Consider the following 20,715-nt stretch of genomic DNA (forward strand, 5'->3'; position numbering starts at 1 on the left):
CACATCAGCTGCCAAACAATTTGACAGAAAAGGCTTAGTCTATATAAAGAGAATGAATGTTATGGGGAGTTTGCTCAAACTATGCCTTTCAACTCAACTTTATTTATATAGCGCTTTTTACAATGTTCATTGTTGCAAAGCAGTTATACATGAGCCATATTGACTATAAGCAAATCAACTAAAGTTATATACCTGTAAAAACAAGAAAAAGGTAAAAACACACAAGACAGACCCACATACAAACGCTCCACACACACAATATGCACACGTAAAACACACATCAACATAGACACACACACACGGACGGACACACTGACAAGCATGCGCGCACGCACAGACTTTAAATTCCTATATGCAATATTAATTATGTAAAACTTTAAAATTCTAATTCTAAAGCACCCGGCCAGGCAAATAGTGCAAAACAGTATGCAAACGGTAGCGAGGTTTCGCTAGGCAAGTCATCATGGAGGCACATCAAGGCTTCCATTCCATTGCGGGTGTCCCCTGAGTGATTGGCATTCTGGATGGGACACTTATCCCTATACACAAATGTGTGATTTACACCAATAATGGGAATCAACACAGATTGTGGAGAACATTAATACACGATGGCAAACTATGAGAATACAAACATCTTTCATATGGGTTTACATGATGGTTTGATTTCGTACTTAACGATTTGTTGCATTAATCAGTATATAGGTTGAAATAACAGTACTGTGACATTTCCATTAACAGCTTGTAATGCATGAACAAGGCCACTTCTAATACAGATATATTCGTGTCAATCATGGCCCTGCCAAATATTATGCATGTTATGATACACAACAAGGCACTGAAAAGTACTGCACATGTTTCCTCCTTTAAGCCCACACTTTATACGTGTGCTACTTTATACTTTTGGAATCGTCATCCATCGCACATGTGAAATTCACAAGCCCAATGTAATGATTGGCTCTAGTTTTGATGATAGTCTTGGGCTCTTAAACTGCAAATGTTCCATGGAAAATGTAAAAAACAAGACATCTGTTCAAAAAGCGTCTTTCTTTGTATCCATTAGGAAAGTGCTGATGTGTAGTATTCATTTGCCAGAAAATGTCATCAGCCAACAACCTGAGTTTAAGAGAATTTAACTGTTATATTAGATCGTAGCTGTTACCTAAACAAATTTAATTCAATTGCCTTTAGATCTGTTCAGTTTTTCCCAGACGCTGGCTTTAAAGAAAACTTGCTTCGTTTGTCTTTTTTTCGTAAGGCCAAAATATTCATGTTTTAATGTTCTGAATAACTCTTCGAAGGCTCCAGGCTACAATCGTTTAGCTCCTCTAACTTTTCCCTTGAATGAGATCAGGTGTGGCGGTCCTCTATTGATGAAACTTCTTTTGTGCCCTGAAATTTTGTGCCTCTCGCTACCTAGGGTGATAACAGACCATGGCCATAAGAAATTGAATTCAGATGTTTTCATTCATCTGGGGGATGTTGAAAGAGTGCTTCTGAACTTAAGGGAACCTGGAGAGCTCCACTCTCATCTCAAAGGTTCTTTGTTATTTCATCGTGTGATGTACTGAAGATACTGCATTTGTTAAATTTGGAAATTCTGAGCACATGTTTTTGTCATGTTTTTCATGAACGCATTTACCAAGTCTCTACCCATTTATGACAGTCAAAAACAGGAACTATTGCTTTTGTGTTTTACTGCTATCACTGCAATTAAACAAGACAAATGGACCCTGATGAATGAAGAATATTTCACCCAAAAAACACAACTTTTATGGATTTCATGTTTTTTTTGTTTGACTACACAAAATTGGATTGGACTTGGATAGGACCAAAAATCTTTTTTAGAGACAAACATAGTTTTGTGTTCAAACAAGTGTTAATAGTTAAACCACAGTAAAAAGTTGCTTTATTAGCATTCTGACACTATACAACATTGACATAAAGAAAAATATTTCCAAAAAACGTTATCTTTTTATTTAAATATAGGCTACCAAATGTAAATTCTAATATCCATCAAAACTAAAGACCTTGATAGATATGTACTAAAGTAAAACATTAATTGGCTTGCCACAGATAAACATCTTGATATTTACTTTGGACAGAACGTGAATGAGCTAACCCCAAACATTTGGCCCAATAAGACATTCTTTTACATTTAAAACATGAGCATACCAACACAACATACTATTCAAAAATATACATACATGCTAAATAAACACAATTTATATTAAATACTCCTTTCCTTAAGATGTTTAAAAAATAAAGATATTACTGTATATAATACGATATTATATTAATTTCGTTGCTAATGTTACAGCAAAGCAGAAACACTGCAGCTCATGCAACCAAAAATTAAGTGTTATTGTCATGGTTTGACATCTAGCAGCGTGTTATATTCTATATAGAAATGTAGGAGGTTATACTGTATGTGTTCAAATTTAAACCTGGAGGTTAATATTTACTGATAGTTTTTTAGCATAAGGTGCATTTCTCAAACATGCATTTTTATTTCTCCTTGCCAACACCTAAGACATGTACATTGATCTCATTCTCTCTGTTTTATATTGTTTTTGAATCAAGCCCTTTTACCAAAATCACTGCCTTGAGTGACTTATTGCATTAATGGAATTGTTCACTCAAAAATGTCAATTCATCATTTATTCACCCTCATATCATTCTAGATCTGTATGGCTTTCTTTCTCCTGCAGAGCACAAAGGATATTTTGAAAAACATTGGTAAACAAATAACACTGGACCCATTGGCTTACATTCACTGTAAAAAATGTAATTTTACGTAAAGTGGATAAAAAACGAAAGTTGCTGCATTTTCCAGATTTTGTATCTATTTTTGAAACAGTCAAAAACTGTACATTTACAGAAAAAGACCGCAAAGAAAAATCGGGAAAACAATATATTATCTATGGAGAGAACTGAAGATCAAAGTTCATATAAGAGGCCCAAGGAACCTTCAAGATTTAAAGACCATTTGTGTGGAAGAATGGGCCAGAATCACTCCTGAGCAATGCAGACGACTGGTCTCTCCATACAAGAGGCATCTAGAAGCTGTAATCACCAACAAAGGCTTTTCTACAAAGTATTAAATAAAGTGTGTTCAACACTTATTCCCTGTGTCATTTCACTTTATTTATTATGACTGAACTTGTATACTTAAATGTTATGATTTCTTTGTATGAATTCAATATTTGGCTTGATGACTTTTTGAAAATTTTGTGTCAATAGCCCAGTTAGAAATCCCCTTACTGCTAAAAATGCTGATGTATCAAATACTTATTTTCCCCGCTGTATATCCTTTTTACTGTAATTTTACAGGGAAAACAATTATTTTACGGTATATTTCTGTCAAACCAATTTTTCTACGGATTACATTTCTCAAAGTATCTTCTTGAGTGTTTCACAGAAGAAAGAACCATGGTTCCATGCACAACATACCAATGTGTCGCATTACATAGAATAAGTGGTGTGTGTTTATAGTCATTTTACAATTACTTTTAAGGTGGCTCATCAAAATTTCAAGTCAAACATACTTTTTCCATAAAGATTATTAGATGAGAAATATTATTAGAGTGGAAATATTATCAGACCATTATGATAATTCTAATACTTTTTTAGTCTTTAAATTTTAGGATGAAACTTTTGTTCTTTTAAATTCTACAAAAACATCTGTAAATGTCTCCATATATTAACAGTCAGCAACTCACTCTCAGACGACAGCACAGAAGTGTATTGCATGTATACTTGATTTACGTACTGACAAGAGCATACATACACCAAGATTGATTGCACATAAAGACTAACAACGTCAACAGAGAACATATAAAAATACAAACTATGCATTTTGACATACACTACCTTAGAGGTAACAACTGCACTCTACAGGTTAGACTAAGACAACAGATTAGACTAATAGTGGCTGTTATACTGGAAATGGTAATCCGATTAGCTCTTTTACAAAGAACAGACTCGGCTATCAGATACAAATTGCTGCTTTGGACCTTCTTTCCCACTCTGGTCTGACTCCTCCTCTTCCTCATCCTCCTCACTTTTTTCCACGTTGCACATGGAAATGGGAATGCGGGCAGCAATGGTGGACATCTCCACGAGGTGACTGTCAACTGTTGCAGTGATGGCCCCTTTGTCAGATGTCTGATTTATATTGGTTGAGTCCAAACTGATGTCATTGCCCTTGAACATCTGGATCAGACACTTCCTGAACTGTGGAAAAATAAATAAGTCTGAATACAATGGCGTTTCGAATATCATAGCCAATCGGAGTGGTCCACTGAGCGTTCATAAACACCAACAGGCTTTCCTGTAGCTCAGTGGTTAGAACGTAGCGCTAGCAACCCCAAGGTCATGGGTTCGATCCAGGGATTGCACATGCTTCGAAGAAACTGTTAAGTATAATGCAATGTAAGTCACTTTAAAAGCGTCTGCCAAATGCCTACTTGTAAATGTAACAAAGGAATCCCCCCACGATGTGATTTTAATGATGCTCTTAATTATGCTAAAGATAAACAGCAGAGACCTTAGGTAGCAAATGTCTGCACTGAGAAGGGCGTTATGCAAGATGCCTCCATGAAAAAGCAAGGACATTTTGACCTTAATTAAAGCGGATAAGGTCACAGGCAGTTAGCACCTGCTCGGAGATCTCTGCATATTCATTTAAACAATAATGAGGTACTCTGGATAATTAAAACCTCTGCTCCTATCTTAGTAAAATGTACTGTAGAGAGATACTGTGCTGGTATCCTTTTACAAAAACAAATATGAATAGAATATACATTAAGAACAACTGTAAAGAAACCACAACTATTTAAGGGGATAGAATTCTGTTATCATTTATTCACCCCCATATCGTTAAAAACCTGTATGGCTTTCTTTCTTCTGCTGAACACAAAAGAATATATTTTGAAATATGTTGGTAACCAAACAAGTGGGGTAACCATCGGTGTCCCTACGATAGACGTGAATGGGCAGCGCCGTTGTTCAGTTACCAACATTCTTCAAAATATCTTCTTTTCTATGTGGCAGAAGAAAGAAAGTCCTACAGTTTTGAAATGACGATTAAAATGAGTAAAATAACGAAAGAAGAAAAAATCTCTTTGATGTCTTTATGTTATTACACCGTACATACTTTATTTGATAAACTCGTAAAATATGATGCCATAGAAGAATACATTTTTTCTAAATGGTTCCATTAAAAACCTTAAACATCTTTAGATTATAAACAGGCAAAAAAGAGATGATTCTTTAAAGATCCTTTGACTAAGTGGTTCTTTGTGGAACCAACAATGGTTCTTCAATGGCATCCCTGTAACAAACTTTTTAAGCGCCTTGATTTTTATGAGTGTTCATTGCCTGGAAATTGAACCCATAACCTTGCTATTTTTATACAGTATGTAGACTAAAAAAAAGTGAAGCGACCACTCCAAAATTACTTTCAGTTTTGCTGAATTTACTATTTATAGCTATGTGTTTTAGTAAAATGACCATACTTGTTTCTTTTTGTAAATTAGTTATAACATTTCTCCCAAGTGCTAAATATGATATTGTTTCTACTAGCATTTATTTGTAGAAATTTGAAAGTGAAAACTGGTGAAAAAAGTGCAATGTTTGCAGATATTGAACAATGAAAAAAAACAAGTTTATATTCATGTTTAAACATCACATTACTAATGTTTTTACATATTTTAGTATCAGTTCAGATTAGTATCAGTTGCGAGTAAATGCAATTCCTCAGGTTTGTTTTTGAAATGTAGCAAATTCAACGGAAAACTGAAGTGGTCTATATATTTTACAATTCAGAAACACTAAGCTATAATCTCTTAATAGTACTCAATATACTACAAAGCAACAGCAAACATTGTCAACAGCACCTAGTGCTATGGGGCACATTGTTGTAGAGACCTACCGTATAATAACTATTCAATATTTCCAAGAGGGAACCATCTCTCTTGATTGCTATTTAGTGCTTTTTCTCATTTCTCCACATACAGTCTGTCTCTCTCTTGCATCAAAAAACATTGTGGCCCTATGACATGAATTTATTCTTTGAACAGCTGGGAGGGAAGTATGCGAGTTCCGGAAGATGTGCACAGCTCAAGGGTTCTTGAAGCAGTGGCTCCAACACAGTTTCAAACCACCTGGGACCCGAATCCTTGGGATGGTCAACGGGGCCACAAAAGACCTCAGATTCTCTCCCTACATAAAACGGCACACTACAGGGAGCGTAAATCTTACGATTTCTCTTAGAAAGCTGAATGGAGTTCGCATGTGATAAAGGGACGATATCATATGGAAACAGCCTTTGACCGTATGCTCGTAACACCCAACTCCCCTAAGAATACAGAATAGCTTTGAAATAAAAACAGTCCGAGATTTAGATCTTTGTTTGACTGATATGTCTAACTGACGCTTCTGCCTGAGACTTCCTAAGACTGATGTCTTCCCCTTAGGATAGCTTAAGGCACACACATTTTTCCTAAAGCGGAATTATAACTTTAGAGAAATTATACATTTTTCATCAGGTATGGACCACTCTACTCTTATGAACTTGGTCATTAAATATAAATATGTTTAATCATTTATTGAGCGAAGAAAAAAACTAAATCTACTTCGCCGAAGCTGTCAGGACACCTGTCATTTCTTCCTGACATGTGAAAAAAGTGTGTGCCATACTTGGATAAAATGTTCAATTAAATACTGGAATGCAACTCTGACTTTGTAAAATATATTTTCAATATATTTGTTATGTATTATCTTCATTTTCACTGCTATTGCAAAATAAATGGCCAAATTTAAATTTACAAATAATTTTGAACCCCAAAATGAAATATGTAACCACTGTTTGGAACAAAATATAGTGTAATAAAATGCTAAAATTAAACAGAACTTTGCTTTCTCTTGCTTTTGTATCGATTAAGGGCGAAAAAAAACGATGAATAAATTATTCATATATGAAGACCTTGTCAGATGTGCTCCTGATAATAAATGTATTCATTTTTGAAAAACCCGAAAAGAGCAGATTTAGATGTACCTGTTTGTTCATGAACACATAGATGATGGGATTATATACAGCTGCTGTCTTGGAGAAGAAGGCCGGAACAGAGCCCAGGCGAGGATCAATGTGGATTGTGGGACAAGCGGTGACAATAATTGAGAACGCAGCATAAGGAGTCCATCCAACCATGAATGCTATTATCATCACAATGACCATCCGTGCCACCTCGCGGTCAGGTTTACGTGCATTACCCAGCCTTCCATGCGTGTTCGATACCTATTGGATGAATTCGAGATGTAAGGTTAGTTGGATTCCAACAGTGATTTGTCATCAGTTATTATATCATGCACATCTTGTCATATACAATAGACAACTCAGCAATACAGAAGTTTTATGTCCGTCACAGATTTCCTTAAATATATATAGATTAATATAAGACCCAAGATACAGAAAGACTAACCTTTCTGAGTTTCTGCATAAGTTTACCATATGAGATAATGATCACACCGAGAGGAAGGATAAAGCAGGTGGTGAAAAAGGTGATGATATACGTGTGGTCATAGTAATCAGTGGAGTACCTTAAAGAAAGAAAAAGAGTTTATATTTACATATTACAATATTATATTATATTTACCTGCTGAGACTAACTGACAGAAACAGTCACAAAACATATTAACATTGTCGTAGGCATTTTGTAGAGTAAATATATTTCACACCCTATAGGTTTCTTTTCCAGGCTATTGTTTGTATTCCAAGGACAAGGCTAAGCCAAGACGCACAGACAAAGTTTTCAACTACTCTCTTGAAAGCGATTCTTCAACTGCATGACATCAGCCTTGGTTTTATATGCAGGTTGCTTTTTCCATAATATTACTCAGAAAAACTCCTTGAGTTGAACTCTGATTTTCAGTGATATGCTACTAAGGGATACAAGCAAGATATATTGATATTCAACAGTGACCTACTGCATATTTTAGCAGCAGTAGTTGTTCTGTGAATAATGTAGCCACTGAAACTGAGACCGAGAGAATAAAAACTGACTGAATGAAAGATATTTAATAAAAAAAAGTCTTTTGAGCTTACCAGTTAGGCTCACAGGTGGTGCCAATCTTACTGATCGTGTAACTGTTCCAGCCCACAACTGGCGGAAAAGTCCATATGAAGGAGAAGATCCATACAAAAACAAGACCCATAGCTGCATGTTTGCCACCCAAGCGGACGTCTTTTAGAGGCCGACAGATCACAAAAAAACGCTCGAATGCCAGGATTGCTAAAGACCACAGCGCCACAATCCCTAAGGAGCAAAAGGTTACATCTGTTTAAAACTGTGCACTGTCAGTAATCTCAAATTCATAGTCATAACGTTACTGTCAGGGAATGGATGCGTGAGAATCAAATGTTTGTTCAATACTGAAAAAAGTAGAAAGAGTGGCTTGAACTATGATGAACATTTACTGCTGTATGGGGGAAGGCATTTAGTTATATATTACAATGCACATGAGGAAGATTTTCTGTTTGCTGTCTTGTCCAACCTCTTTAGTCAAGATTAGATATTGCATGCAATGACTTGCTCAGTAAAACATGAAATAATGTAGGAGAGGCTGCGTGCTATATGACATTCAGAATACAGTCAAATGAACTTAAGTGCTTTTACTGATAATAAATAATAAAATAATCATCACATGAAAAAACCCATCAAGGACACAAGATATTTTAAAATATATTTTAAGTATTTTCAAAGATAAGTATAATTCCATATTTTTTAGAGATGAGGAGTAAAAATATTCAACATATATATATGCCCATTTTGTAAATATAATAACACATATTCAATATTCATTACATTGGTTTAAAAACACAAAACTGTCTCATAAAAGGTAAAACTCACCGAAAAAAGTGACGGCAAATCCCTCGAGCACACACGCCCAGACGCCCGAGGAAGAAGTAGCCGTGCGCATTAGTTAAAAAACTTATGGTGCCTCCTATAAGTGAAACTAGAAAGTCAGCAACAGATAAATTGACGATGATATAATTCAACGGCTTTCTCAACTGTTTGTATCGAAGGGTTACGAGCATCACGGTAAAGTTCTCTGTCAGAGAGAGTGAAGTCACTATGAACATCAGACACGCGAGGAAAGTGTAATTCCAGGGCGCGATAGACTTTAGGGGACCCGAGAACGGATCGTCGGGTTTGATGATGTCGGTTGACTCAGTGACTGAAGACCCAGACGTTTCCATGACAGCGACAAAGGAGGGCATTTGGAAGAAGCAAATAAAACGAGGAAAAGTTCATAAAGGCATCACCAGGGATATTGTTGATGTGAGCCGGTGGACAAAGTCGAAACAGGTGTTTTTTAAACTAAGCGTCATGAATGGAGCCAAAACGCGCGCACTGTAGAAATGCCACAAAATAAAATATCGGTGGAGTGCTACGACTAACCTACAAAATTGCAATAGCCTTAAAGATTTACAATTAAATGCATGCGTTTCGAAAGAGTTTTGCTGTGTTTTCTAGTAAAGCAATCCACGTGAAGGAGAAGAAGTCCGTGGAAAGGAGCGCATTCCCCCTTGGAAGTCGTTTGCGTAAAGCTTGCAGGAAAGCATCGCAGGTCCCTTCGCATTCCTTCTGCTGCCGGGTGTAGGTATGTTAATCGTGTCCTCCGTTATATATAGAGTCGGACAGCATATGCATCTCTAACATTCGAGTAGCTCGTTCTTTGCTGAGTTTGACAAGGGGCATCACACGCTGTGCCAACTTCACAGAAGTTTTTGAAGGATGGAATGATAATGCACAGGCCATTGCAGGAGATGACAGACCAAAAAATACCAAGTTATTTACTCCATTGATGATTGTTTTTAATGTCATTTTTCTTATTTAAAAATCATGCTGCGCACCACACAAAGAAAACTTTGCATCATTTCTGCATTTAATGTCAACATGACAAGATCTTCTTCTCTTGAAAACACGAAAAGACCAAAACATGTCAAGAGGCACAATACGTCTTGTTTGGTTGTGCACATTTCCTAAGTAAAAATGTATAATTAAGCTGTGTTGAAAAGCAAATGAAGTTCCTAAAAGCATTCATTTTCTTCTCCACAATCTCTACAACATATGCTTGGAATCTTAATACAACACAACATCCCTTTAATATGCAAACAATTTATGCACCATGGGATAACTGATTGAGCTTGTAAAATTGATTTCCTTTTCTGTTTTTGTTGCTTAAAGGTTTTCTCAGATGTCATTGAACCGGCACGAGTTTTCAATGAATCCTCGTATTACTATAAAGAAAGGGTTAATGGATCTTGAGGAAATTTAATTAACTCGAGTAGGGTCCATCTAGGTAGCTCACGGCTGCTTTGAGGTCAGATACTCTTTGAGGATAGATTACGTTTGTCAGTGTCAGTCTGCGTGTGTTTGGGGGAGCGTGTCACTTGTGTCTGTAACCTCACAGTTTGAATAGATCTTTTCTGGCCTTAGAGATCTACGGTGATTCTAATTTCAGTCCTTGCCATGACGTGACCGGTTGAGTCACAGCACAGATCTCAGGACCTTTCAAAATGTAATGGCACGTCAAGAAAGCTGACTCTTTCATTTGCTCGCTCGCAGTGGCATTAAAATGACCCAAGTCCTGCTGAGCAGTTAAATATTCTCATTTACCTTGCACACTCTTATCAGCATTCTGACTCCATCTCACAGGCGCTCGGCGGAAGATGACAGGCTGTCCGTCATAAGAAGTCTGCACACGACTTAATTAATGCCTTCGCTTTTAAATGGTGACTTTCTGTGACCTCTGGCAAAATGATGGTGATTGTTGTGAGTGTTCCTGTTGCTCAGTTGGTGGAGCATTGCGTTAGCAGCACAAAGGTCATTGGGTTCATTTCCAATGAAACATATACTGATAAAACGTATATAGCTTGAATGCACTGTGAATTGCTTTGGATAAAAGTGTCTGCCAGATGCATAAATGTAAATGATAGACTGACCCTGACTTTGTTTTTTAGATTTTTAATAATCTTTTTTTCTTTTTTCATAAATTTTGATTGATTTGGTTGGGAGGTATTTTTTTTAACTTTTCAGTATCTGTAAATTGTTGCTTGATGCGACAACAGGTATCGCAAAAGTCAGACGTATAACCTTTTAATTCCAGAACCGTTTATTGAGCAGAAGCTATAATGGCACATCTAGCGAGAGTTTCTGTAAACATTGTGATTGTCAGTCAACCTTTTCATTGCAGAATCATTACACATGCAATCCATGGCTGGTTGGCCTTTCGTAGCATCAGCCATGAAGATGAAAAATGTCAGCCCACATTTCCTGAAAAGATTGATTGAAATCTTATTATCTGACAAATTCTTGTTGACTTAATGAAAGCATACAAAGCAATCATAGAAAGATGGTTTATTTGCCCAGAAAACAATGTGAATGTGAATTAGCCTCGACGTGGAGTTAACGAACGCATGGGACACATTAAGCAGGGACATAATTTTTGAAATAGTTCTTAAGAAGATGTTCCACAAGCTCAGATGTTGAGCTGGAAGCTTCTGTTTCCATCATCATGTGTGAACTGGGAACCCAACCCTCCAGGGACCCCATCTGCCCCCCCAGCCTTAAATTGCCACGTCCATCTGCTGTATTTTGCCCCAAGCTTCCTTCTAATCTGTCTGTTTCAGGGCCGGATTGGGATATAAATTCAGGCTGGGAATCGTACACTTAGGCTACTTCATACCCATAGCAAATATGACAACCCTTTTGTTCTTTACTACATTAAATTTATTACACTCACAGGTCATTCCGTAAGAAACATAAACAAACAGGCCTGGAGGTATAGGGAATTATTCCTACTTTTAGTTTATATGGGTCTTATAAGATACCAAACATCTGAAGTACGAAGCATTATATTAAAAGGTCTCAAAATTTGTCATTATTATAATATACTCACTCTCAAGTTGTTCTAAACCTGTATACATTTCTTTGCTCTGTTGTACACAAATAAGATATTTCGAAGAATGTGGGAAACCAAACCGTTTTAGGGCAATATTGACTAATAAAAACTACTAGAGAAAAACAGAAAAACTAACAGAAAAAACTAACTTGTCAGTAGTGATCTAGAACCGTTTGGTAACAAACATTCTTCCAAACATGTTTTTTATGTCTCCAGCAGAACAACAAAAATGAATTCAGATTTAGAGCTTGAGTGTGAGCAATTTTTTATTTTTGGGTAAAGCTTTCCTCTAAATGCAGAAAAGAGGTAAACACAGCGGACAAGTAGCACAACAAGTATTGTTCTTAGCAGCTGTGTCATTGTCAATCCCAACAAGAATCTTTTGTATACTGCTATATATAATTTCATCAAGAATATGTAATTATTGAACACAATTGCATTTTTATGTAATAACAAAACACTATATTTCACCACCTCAAACAACAACTGAATTTGAATATTTGTCTCCTAAATGACTCATAACTATAGGCTACAATAGATAACACTTTTTTGTTTATTCACATTTTGAGCAACAATGTTTGCTAGTAGTAAATATAGTGAATAGCAAACACAAAACAATGGTATTGAAGCATATTTATTTACACACAAAGCGTGAGACTTTCCTCAAATAAACCATACGAGTATATTTCACTTTTTCAATACTTTGACTCACAGTTTGTTGGAGGATGTTTTTCATCCATAGCTCTCCAGAACATTCCTTGGATGCCAGCTACTGATGTAAAGGATACACCGGCTTATTGCAGTTAAGAGGGATTTGGGAAGGCCAATTGGGAACATTTGACCAGGTTACACCCAAGATAGGGCTTTCAAATTACTATTGTGCATGTATATGCGTGACCTATTGATTGTGAACCTACATTAAAAAATCATAAAAGACTAGGCGTTCCCATTAGAGGATACATTGACCATGGAGCACCAGAGAGGTTATTTAAAAGGGTGTAAACCACCCCTTTATAGCCTAAAGTTTTTCATTTCTTATTAAGAGACTTAAAACTGGGCCAAGTCAAGATGTAAGTCTCTGGCTTCACAATGAGATTTGCCCCATGTCATATAAGAAAAGGCTCAATAGGTGATCTCTCTCCTCTCTCTCTCTCTCTCTTTAGTCTAGTATTCTGCAGGGGTTGTGGCATTTGTTAGTTCATGCCTTCTCCATCATTTCGGCTTTGTTTTATGAAATTATAAATTTTATTTTAAGCTTTGAGGTGTAAGGCTAGAGATTAATGTGCATTAATGTATTTAAATTCTTGGTAAATTGGCATACATCATATGTATGTCACAAGCCTTTTTCTTTTGTCTTCTGGCACCTTAAGGTAATTTCAAATATTTGCCACTAGATGGCGCCAAGATTTATTCGGATGTTATTTCAGCATTCTCCTTTGGTAAGATCAAAAATGTAACTGTAAAACGTTGAGGATTTTATTCTAGAGATCAATTTATACCCCTTGTTTTGAAGAAAAATGTTATAATGTAAAAAGCCTAAATTGGCTCATATGAGAAATAAATATTAAATGCTGTCTTTTTTATTTGTAATGACATGCAAATTTATTTCAATTCTGAAGAGGAGCCATGCACCAACAAACAAATTTGGTTGTACACAAGGAAGATAAATAAATAAACAGTGTGGACGTTTATGGAATATGGATCTGCATTGTACACATTTTAACGAACATATGACTTTTGCAACATTAGAAATTAGTATAATGTGCACATAAAAAAATACCATAAATAAGAGAACTATTTATTAACTATAAATGATGCTATTAAGATTAACTATTTAACTGTTGAAAAATAGTTTTAACAAACTAGATTTTGTTATTATTTTACATTGTTTGAAGTGCTGCTGAAATCTTCAGTAATTCTCGTGTCTGAAAAAGATAAACAACACATATTTAACTACAAAATTACAGGAAACTATTAGTTAAATTATTCTGTAATTTACCTTTTAATTGCAGGTGGGCAAGGTGAGCCAGTAATGAAAGAAGATATGATTCATCTTTGAATTAAAAAAAAGGATTTAATAACAGTACTAAATTAAAATATACTCCAGGATTACAATAATTATAAAAGTCATGAATAAAAATAAAACCTTTAATAATTAAGTTGTGAAGTTTTCTAATTAATTCAATGAAATAATAATAATAATTTATAAATGTACAGTAAATGATTTAAAAACTAACTGTATGAATTGTGGTATGTTGGTAAGCTGGAAATGTCATTCCATATATCTCTTTTGCCCACCGCTACTCTGTGTCTTTCATTTAGACTTCTGTGAGCATCTACAAAAAAAAACCATGATGTTTAACTATGCACACATAATGCTTAGTTTCTGTTAATTAAATTGTACTTACAAGGTCCTAATAGGTACCCAGCACTGTTTAGAGTCCATCCCTTTTTCTCAGGATTCTGTGGGATTGACAGAAATACATAAAACAGATATAATGTACATAAAAAAGCAATAATCTGGGATGTTGCTCTATAGACGAGAAGAGTATATGTACCACGAGGGTCATGCTATGCGTCTTTGAGAGATGCGATGCCAAGATACAGACTGTAAAGAGCAGAGCACAGCTCATCTGCATCTGTAAATACAGACAAGTATTTTCATGTTGTATTGTGTACCCAAAGTGTGTAGCAATTGTTAAACTGAATAATAGAGACTATGCAATAAGAACATTTTTGTTATATAATGATACATTTCCTCGCACTATATCATCCTGCAGATTCAACAAAATTCTCAAGCACATCACATTTAAACAAAAAATATCAAAAAAATATTGTTTCACTTAATGCTGGATGTGTAAGAAAAACATTAAGTGAACAAGAAACTGAACAACATGAAACAATGCTTACCTTGTGAGAGAATTGTTGTTTATGATAATTCAAAAACTGGATCCCAGAAAAATGTGACTATTTCTCCTTCCACCCGTGACACACTGTAAAATGTTGCTATGCCACAAGGATTAACTGTATATAGTGCGTGTGTGAATGAGGGAATGTCGCTCTTTTATAGACATGGTGACATCAAACATATTAACATAATGAGACTCTATTATTGTTAATTTCTCAAAGTTGCTCAATGCTATTTAGAGAGAAATGAGAGATAAAGAGGATAGATAATGATGATACAGAATTATTCGGACTGTTGGATGGGTGTTACAGTTAAACTATGGAGCGGAGAGCAGGAAAAAATAAAAGTAAAGAACTATCAATCAATCTACTGTATCTATCTTTCTGTCTGTCTGTCTGTCTGTCTGTCAATCTATCATTCTATCAGTCTGTCTTCTTCCTGTCTGTTTGTCTGACTGTCCCTCTGACCTCATGAGGCATAATTGAAATCCATTGTAATCAATGACGTTTTTCCATTTACAGTAATAACTGCACCTTGACCTAGATATAATTACAACTGCCCTACTGCCCCTTACAATCCATTAACAAGGAGACCCAAAAACACCCCTCCTAATTACGAGGCGGTAATTGTGCTATTGCTACATATGGGGCGGGGTGGAAGTAAAGCACACATACCAGTAAGTATGTTGAAACAGGGAATGGGAGCTTAAATTTCCACTACTGTGGGAGGCATAATAGAAACCTTGATGGATTAACCCTGATCTCTGCCCCTATGTTCCACGTTTTGACTGTAATTTTCATGTCATCACTCTTACGTGCGAGCTTTTATATCTGAAGTCATTTCTTTTGTCATTCGCAAAAGTCTTCTTTGATATACGGGCAGCAGTATTAACGAATTTAAAATGAAGTGTGTGAGTTGTTACTGTAAGTGTATTAAAAAAAAACACAAAATGACATAAAACACAAATCAGTATTTATAATAAATTGTATGGCTCTAAAATTTGCTCACGAACCTCACAAATTACAAAACATGAGATCTCTAAAGACATAGGCAGCTGATCATTTATTTATGCTGGGTGTTGTGTGCACCTGCTTAGCACCGATGGAGTCTGTCAGGCTTGACGTACAAGCTGGAACTTTCAACGAATCAGAATAAAGAAGTTATATTTATGCAAAGTTTATTTTACATGATCTGAAGAGAGGCAACCACGTTTCACTTTCCATCTTTCTGACTCGGCCCTGTTCATTTAAGGTAAGTTGTAAATTAAAATTTCTTTTGGAAAAAATATGTAAGCATAAATGTAAGACTTCATGTATTGATGTAACATTCAAATGTTAAAAGCAGTCTACGGGCTATACATGCTGATCAGAAACATTCATTACTTTATATGACATTGGTAAGTGTTGAATATAGTTCTGCTGACCGAAATATAAAACTCTCTGGGTATTTTACAGTAAACAGCAGGATGTAATGCTTAAGACATTCTGAATTTGCGTAAGTGGCAAAGGACATATTCACACATTGTCATCACAGCTAACAAAGCGTTTGTCCCATGTGCTGATCCTGAAAAGTTAATGTGTAAAAGGATAGCTTTGGATTCATCACCACGGGCTAGGAAATATGAGAATATGGACTTTCTGTTTTTGTGCTTTGCGTGAGGAGTGGGGGTTTTTGCACCGTTTGCTTCTGGGCATCAAATCGGTGTAAAAAAACAACGTGAGAAACATGCTGTTCCAAAAGACAGTAAAAATTGAATAAAAAGCAGAATTGTGCCACACCAACATCTGGACAGCATTACAAATATTTGACTTTACAATCACTAATTTTGGAAACACGGCACATTGTTTAATTTAGAACTGGATCTTAGAACATTTGAGTACCTTATATTTTTTTCTTTTCTGTGCTTACAGATATGGCATCTGAGTGCTGCTTCAGTCTCACCAAATACTTCCTGTTCCTCTTTAACTTGATATTCTTTGTAAGTTGCAAATGAGTCCACACAGTGTTTAAACATTAAATAAAAAGTTGTCTAATACAGTCAAATTTCATTGAACTTGTGTATCATTTAGATTTTAGGATTGCTACTATTATCTTTGGGACTATGGATGCAATTTTCAGAAGCAAGCTTTTTCAGTGAGTCTACTCACTAGTTTTATGTTTTATACAACAAAACCAAATTGGTTTAGTATTTTTTTATTTAGTATTTGTTTTCTGTCTTGAGATCGGTTGAGCAATTGTTTCATATTTTTGTTTGTTTGTTTGTTTGTTTTTGCAGTATACCCCACTCCCTACATCTCCAACTCTCTCTTCTCCAACTTATTGATCATCAGTGGTTCTGTGACCATGTTGCTGGGCTTTCTAGGGTGTCTGGGATCTCTGAAAGCAGTCAAATGCTTGCTAGGAACTGTATGTTTTTATATAAGATATGCAAATGAGATTAGATTTGAGATAATATGGGCTTCGTTTCCCAAAAGCATCGTACAGCCTTAAGTTGATCGCAGCTCTATCATGATTCTAAGATCAACTTAAGGTTGCGATGCTTTTTGGAAACGCAGCCATGGTTAGTAATTTTTCACAAATCCCAAAATCTAGCATGTAGTCAATAAAAACCTCTTGAGGTTGTATGTATTTTGCGTGCAAGAACCTCTACACCCTATTTTTTTTAATTGAGGAGTGAGATGATATGCTCCAATGCACGATCTGCTCCACTGAGCTGTTACCAGCATGTTAATATGAGTTTTATTTATCTGCAGTACTTTATTCTTCTAATGGTCCTCCTCGCGGCTCAGATAGTGGGTGGTGTTCTTCTCTACACACAGAAGACTGAGGTAACTGAAGCATGGAGATCACAGGTCCCACCCAGTTTTAGTTCTGGGGTTTTCTACATAACAAGTACATTACGATTGTTCATCATAGTGTCAGGATTTTTAATCACACTTGATAGGATCCACAGATAAACAGGTATCAAGCAGATATATCAAATACAGTCATGTCTAAAAATCTTGGGATTTTTTTCCGACCCTTTAAATCAGTTGGACAAGTCGCTTCAGGTGCAAACCCTTAAACTAATAGAGGAGTTTGGAAGGAATCAGTCCAGTCTCAAGGATTTAGAGCAAACTCTCGAATACATTCAGCAGGAGGTGAGAAGCATTGCATAAGCACAATTCATACAGAACAACACACAAATTAAATAAAAGGTCACTTATACATTTTGATATGATGAACATGGCGTCATGCATCTGCAGGGCAAATGCTGCGGATGGTATGGTAAAGTGGACTGGGGTTCTGGTGTTGTACCCTGTTCGTGCAGCTATATCATCAGCGATGTCAACACAACATATGAAAGCCATGCTCAGGAGATATGCCCTCGATGTTATTCAAATGATTCTATTTCAAATCACACCTGTGGAATTTATGAGCAGGTATTTTTGCACGCTGCTACTGCCACATATTTCAATTCATGAATGTTTTTGATGACATTATTCTTTTTTATTTTCTGTTGCACAGGGATGCAGTGAGAATATACAGAAATGGCTGGACGAAAATATTCTCTTCATCTTGTTGGTTATTTTGGCCATTGCTGTTGTGGAGGTAGGAAATTCAAGTCATCAACCCAATTTTGGTCGTTTTTACCCTTTCTATACAAAAACTTGATTCATGATGAGGATGATGATGTAACGTGCACAGTAAAGTCTCCAGTGTTGTGTGGAAATCATTATTGGTCTTTGCCTACAGTAATTCTGGACAATTTGATGTTGTATGTCCTATAGTTTGTTCAATGGATTTGCCTCATGTCCCACTATTGCCTTAACTGTACCTGGCGATGTTGCCGCAGAGAATCACATGGCAGCCATGTTCAGCTATCAAGGTTACTGTGTGTGACTAGTGTGGTGGGGTTCAGTGGTTCAATATTAAGAAATGATCTATTAACGCATGCTGCTTGGGAAATTCAATATTTTCAACATTTTTGTGTTTGTTTTATAAGCATAGAGTAACAGATTCTAATTGTACAAAAGTTATTTATCAATCTTATCTTTCCTCACAGTGATTTTCGTGTGGAATATTGGCAAGGTATATCATGTTTGAGGCGTGATAGTTGTGTACACTAGACTTTTCTAGTTTGCAGAGTAAATGTGTGATTATTTCATCATTAGGGTTTGTTTGAGTTTGGGTGGGATTGTTGACGTGTCAGATTTGGATATTTTGTGATTATTTATGAACATACCTTCTGTCTTCTCTGTAGATATGTGGTATGACCCTTTCGATGTGTCTGTATAAAGAAAGTTCGGTGGAATACAGTCCATTTCCGTACTAAGAGGACCACTGGGGAAACAACACTGAGTCATTTTGAGTCAACATATTTTAATGAGTCTATTTTCTGCAAAGTGTTCGATATTTTTATACAGATTTGATATTGATACATATTGTAATGCAGTCATTTTTAGAATAGTGTTTTTGTGTTTATTAAACAGATCATCTCCTGTAAATCTGTTCATGTAATATTTAAAAGATTGTTTTTACATCTTTAGATTAATCTGCTGTTGCTGTTACTGAGACCGTCTTTCATTTAGACGTTTGCTTTAGCCATAGGGTGTTAGAAAGACTAGGAGCATCTGGGTGGGACAGTATAATGTTTCACCATTGTTTTGCACACAAAGCATATGACCTGAATATTGTGGCAAACTGTGAGATAGTGTTCCCATAAATATGCCTTTCATATCTAAACTTTAATATTTTTTCTTTCTATATATACACTCTATGCTCTCAATGTATTCTGTGTAGTAATATTCTCTAAGTAATCGTTATGAAACTGTTACTATTATTTGAAATAAAATACCACAAAAGGTTTTAAATCTTTGTCTTTAATTCAAATGGCACAGAGCATGTGTAGTACACCTGAGCAGGTATTGTTAGGTCAGGGAGGCGGACTCACATGTCATATATATATGCTGTGTTGATCTCTAAGATTAATTTTAGTGCAACAGTTCAGGCTAAGAAGGTAAGAGATTTGGTGTCATACTACTTGTTATTTATTAATTTTTACAAAAAAAAATGTATTTCTGCACTTTTAAATTCACTAATATTACAATGGTTTCCATTCATTTTTATTAGCTTAGTTTAAAGCACAGACATGGAATCGCGTGCATTGGTTCTGATTGTGTTCTTAGGTGTTGTCTGCGGTGAGTGAAAGAGCATTTTATTGTCAATTAAATTTCTTGGGACTGCTTATAATACAGCAAACTGGCTAAGCTTTTTAACATAATAGAACAAAAATATCACATCATACACTACACTTAAAGGCTATTTTTATTGAATTATAGCAGACTAGGGAAGAGCACTACCATGATTTTTATTACACAACAGAAGATATTTGAAAGTTTCATATTCAATTTGCAGTAAAAACTAAAAACACTTAAAACTTTTGATGTTATTAGTTTCACAGGCACTGAAGTGTAACTACTGCCAAAAGATTGACAAAGCGAATCCCACCTGTGATACAATGGAAGAGAGGGAATGCCCCTCCGGTCTTAATAACTGCATTAAGATCACAATGTATCCTCCAGCTTGTGAGTAGGCCATATTCATTATCCCAAATGATTCAACACATCAAAAGTTGCAGAGTTGTACTGCACTTCTAATGTAATCCAAGCTGATCCTAAAATGTACTCTTTATTGAAAGCTGTTTTGTGTTTTTTTTGTCATAGATGGTGAAGTGCGCAGATGTGCCACCAATACAGAGTGTAGTGCTCCAGTCCCTCCACAGGTTGACAAACACTGCTGCAGCACAGACCTCTGCAACTAACCTGCACAACCATCCAAATGTTTTTTCTGTGTGGTTT

General features: G+C 35.8%; 3 protein-coding genes across 4 annotated transcripts; 1 reads left to right on the forward strand and 2 right to left on the reverse strand.

Annotated features, from left to right (window-relative positions):
- Positions 1–3,966: 3,966 nt before the first annotated feature.
- Positions 3,967–9,280, reverse strand: valopb (vertebrate ancient long opsin b). The gene is given in 6 exon segments (XM_056771369.1): positions 3,967–4,233; positions 7,058–7,297; positions 7,482–7,599; positions 8,105–8,315; positions 8,910–8,955; positions 8,957–9,280. Coding segments are annotated over 6 exon segments (1,206 nt in total).
- A 4,562-nt stretch (positions 9,281–13,842) lies between these two features.
- On the reverse strand, positions 13,843–14,992 carry gall (galanin-like). The gene is made up of 6 exons (XM_056772030.1): positions 14,878–14,992; positions 14,526–14,606; positions 14,376–14,430; positions 14,205–14,303; positions 13,967–14,020; positions 13,843–13,892 (listed from the first exon to the last, which is right to left on the reverse strand). Exons 2-6 carry the CDS (start codon positions 14,604–14,606, stop codon positions 13,843–13,845), a joined length of 339 nt encoding a protein of 112 aa, XP_056628008.1. The 5' UTR covers positions 14,878–14,992.
- A 1,081-nt stretch (positions 14,993–16,073) lies between these two features.
- On the forward strand, positions 16,074–20,715 carry cd37 (CD37 molecule). 2 transcript variants are annotated; one of them, XM_056770477.1, is made up of 11 exons: positions 16,103–16,126; positions 16,786–16,853; positions 16,945–17,008; positions 17,151–17,281; positions 17,629–17,703; positions 17,908–18,015; positions 18,121–18,297; positions 18,383–18,466; positions 19,119–20,055; positions 20,311–20,442; positions 20,581–20,715. In XM_056770477.1, the coding sequence occupies exons 2-9, from the start codon at positions 16,788–16,790 to the stop codon at positions 19,188–19,190; spliced, it is 777 nt and encodes a 258-aa protein (XP_056626455.1). In that variant the 5' UTR covers positions 16,103–16,126; positions 16,786–16,787; the 3' UTR covers positions 19,191–20,055; positions 20,311–20,442; positions 20,581–20,715. The 2 variants fall into 2 exon arrangements, with proteins under 2 accessions (XP_056626454.1, XP_056626455.1); XM_056770476.1 differs by having other exon boundaries at positions 16,074–16,126; positions 19,119–20,442.

Source organism: Triplophysa dalaica, chromosome 17, assembly GCF_015846415.1.
Source record: "Triplophysa dalaica isolate WHDGS20190420 chromosome 17, ASM1584641v1, whole genome shotgun sequence".
NCBI lineage: Eukaryota > Metazoa > Chordata > Actinopteri > Cypriniformes > Nemacheilidae > Triplophysa > Triplophysa dalaica.

Bases quoted from the DNA above. Each gene is read 5' to 3' on its own strand.
- gall (XM_056772030.1), bottom strand. From the start codon at position 14,606: ATGCAGATGAGCTGTGCTCTGCTCTTTACAGTCTGTATCTTGGCATCG. The intron at 14,431-14,525 runs GTACATATACTC...TCAATCCCACAG, and splicing joins CGCATAGCATGACCCTCGTG to AATCCTGAGAAAAAGGGATG. The intron at 14,021-14,204 runs GTTAGTTTTTAA...TTTAATTCAAAG, and splicing joins AACATACCACAATTCATACA to ATGAATCATATCTTCTTTCA.
- cd37 (XM_056770476.1), top strand. From the start codon at position 16,788: ATGGCATCTGAGTGCTGCTTCAGTCTCACCAAATACTTCCTGTTCCTC. The intron at 17,009-17,150 runs GTGAGTCTACTC...TTGTTTTTGCAG, and splicing joins TTCAGAAGCAAGCTTTTTCA to TATACCCCACTCCCTACATC. The intron at 17,282-17,628 runs GTATGTTTTTAT...ATTTATCTGCAG, and splicing joins TCAAATGCTTGCTAGGAACT to TACTTTATTCTTCTAATGGT.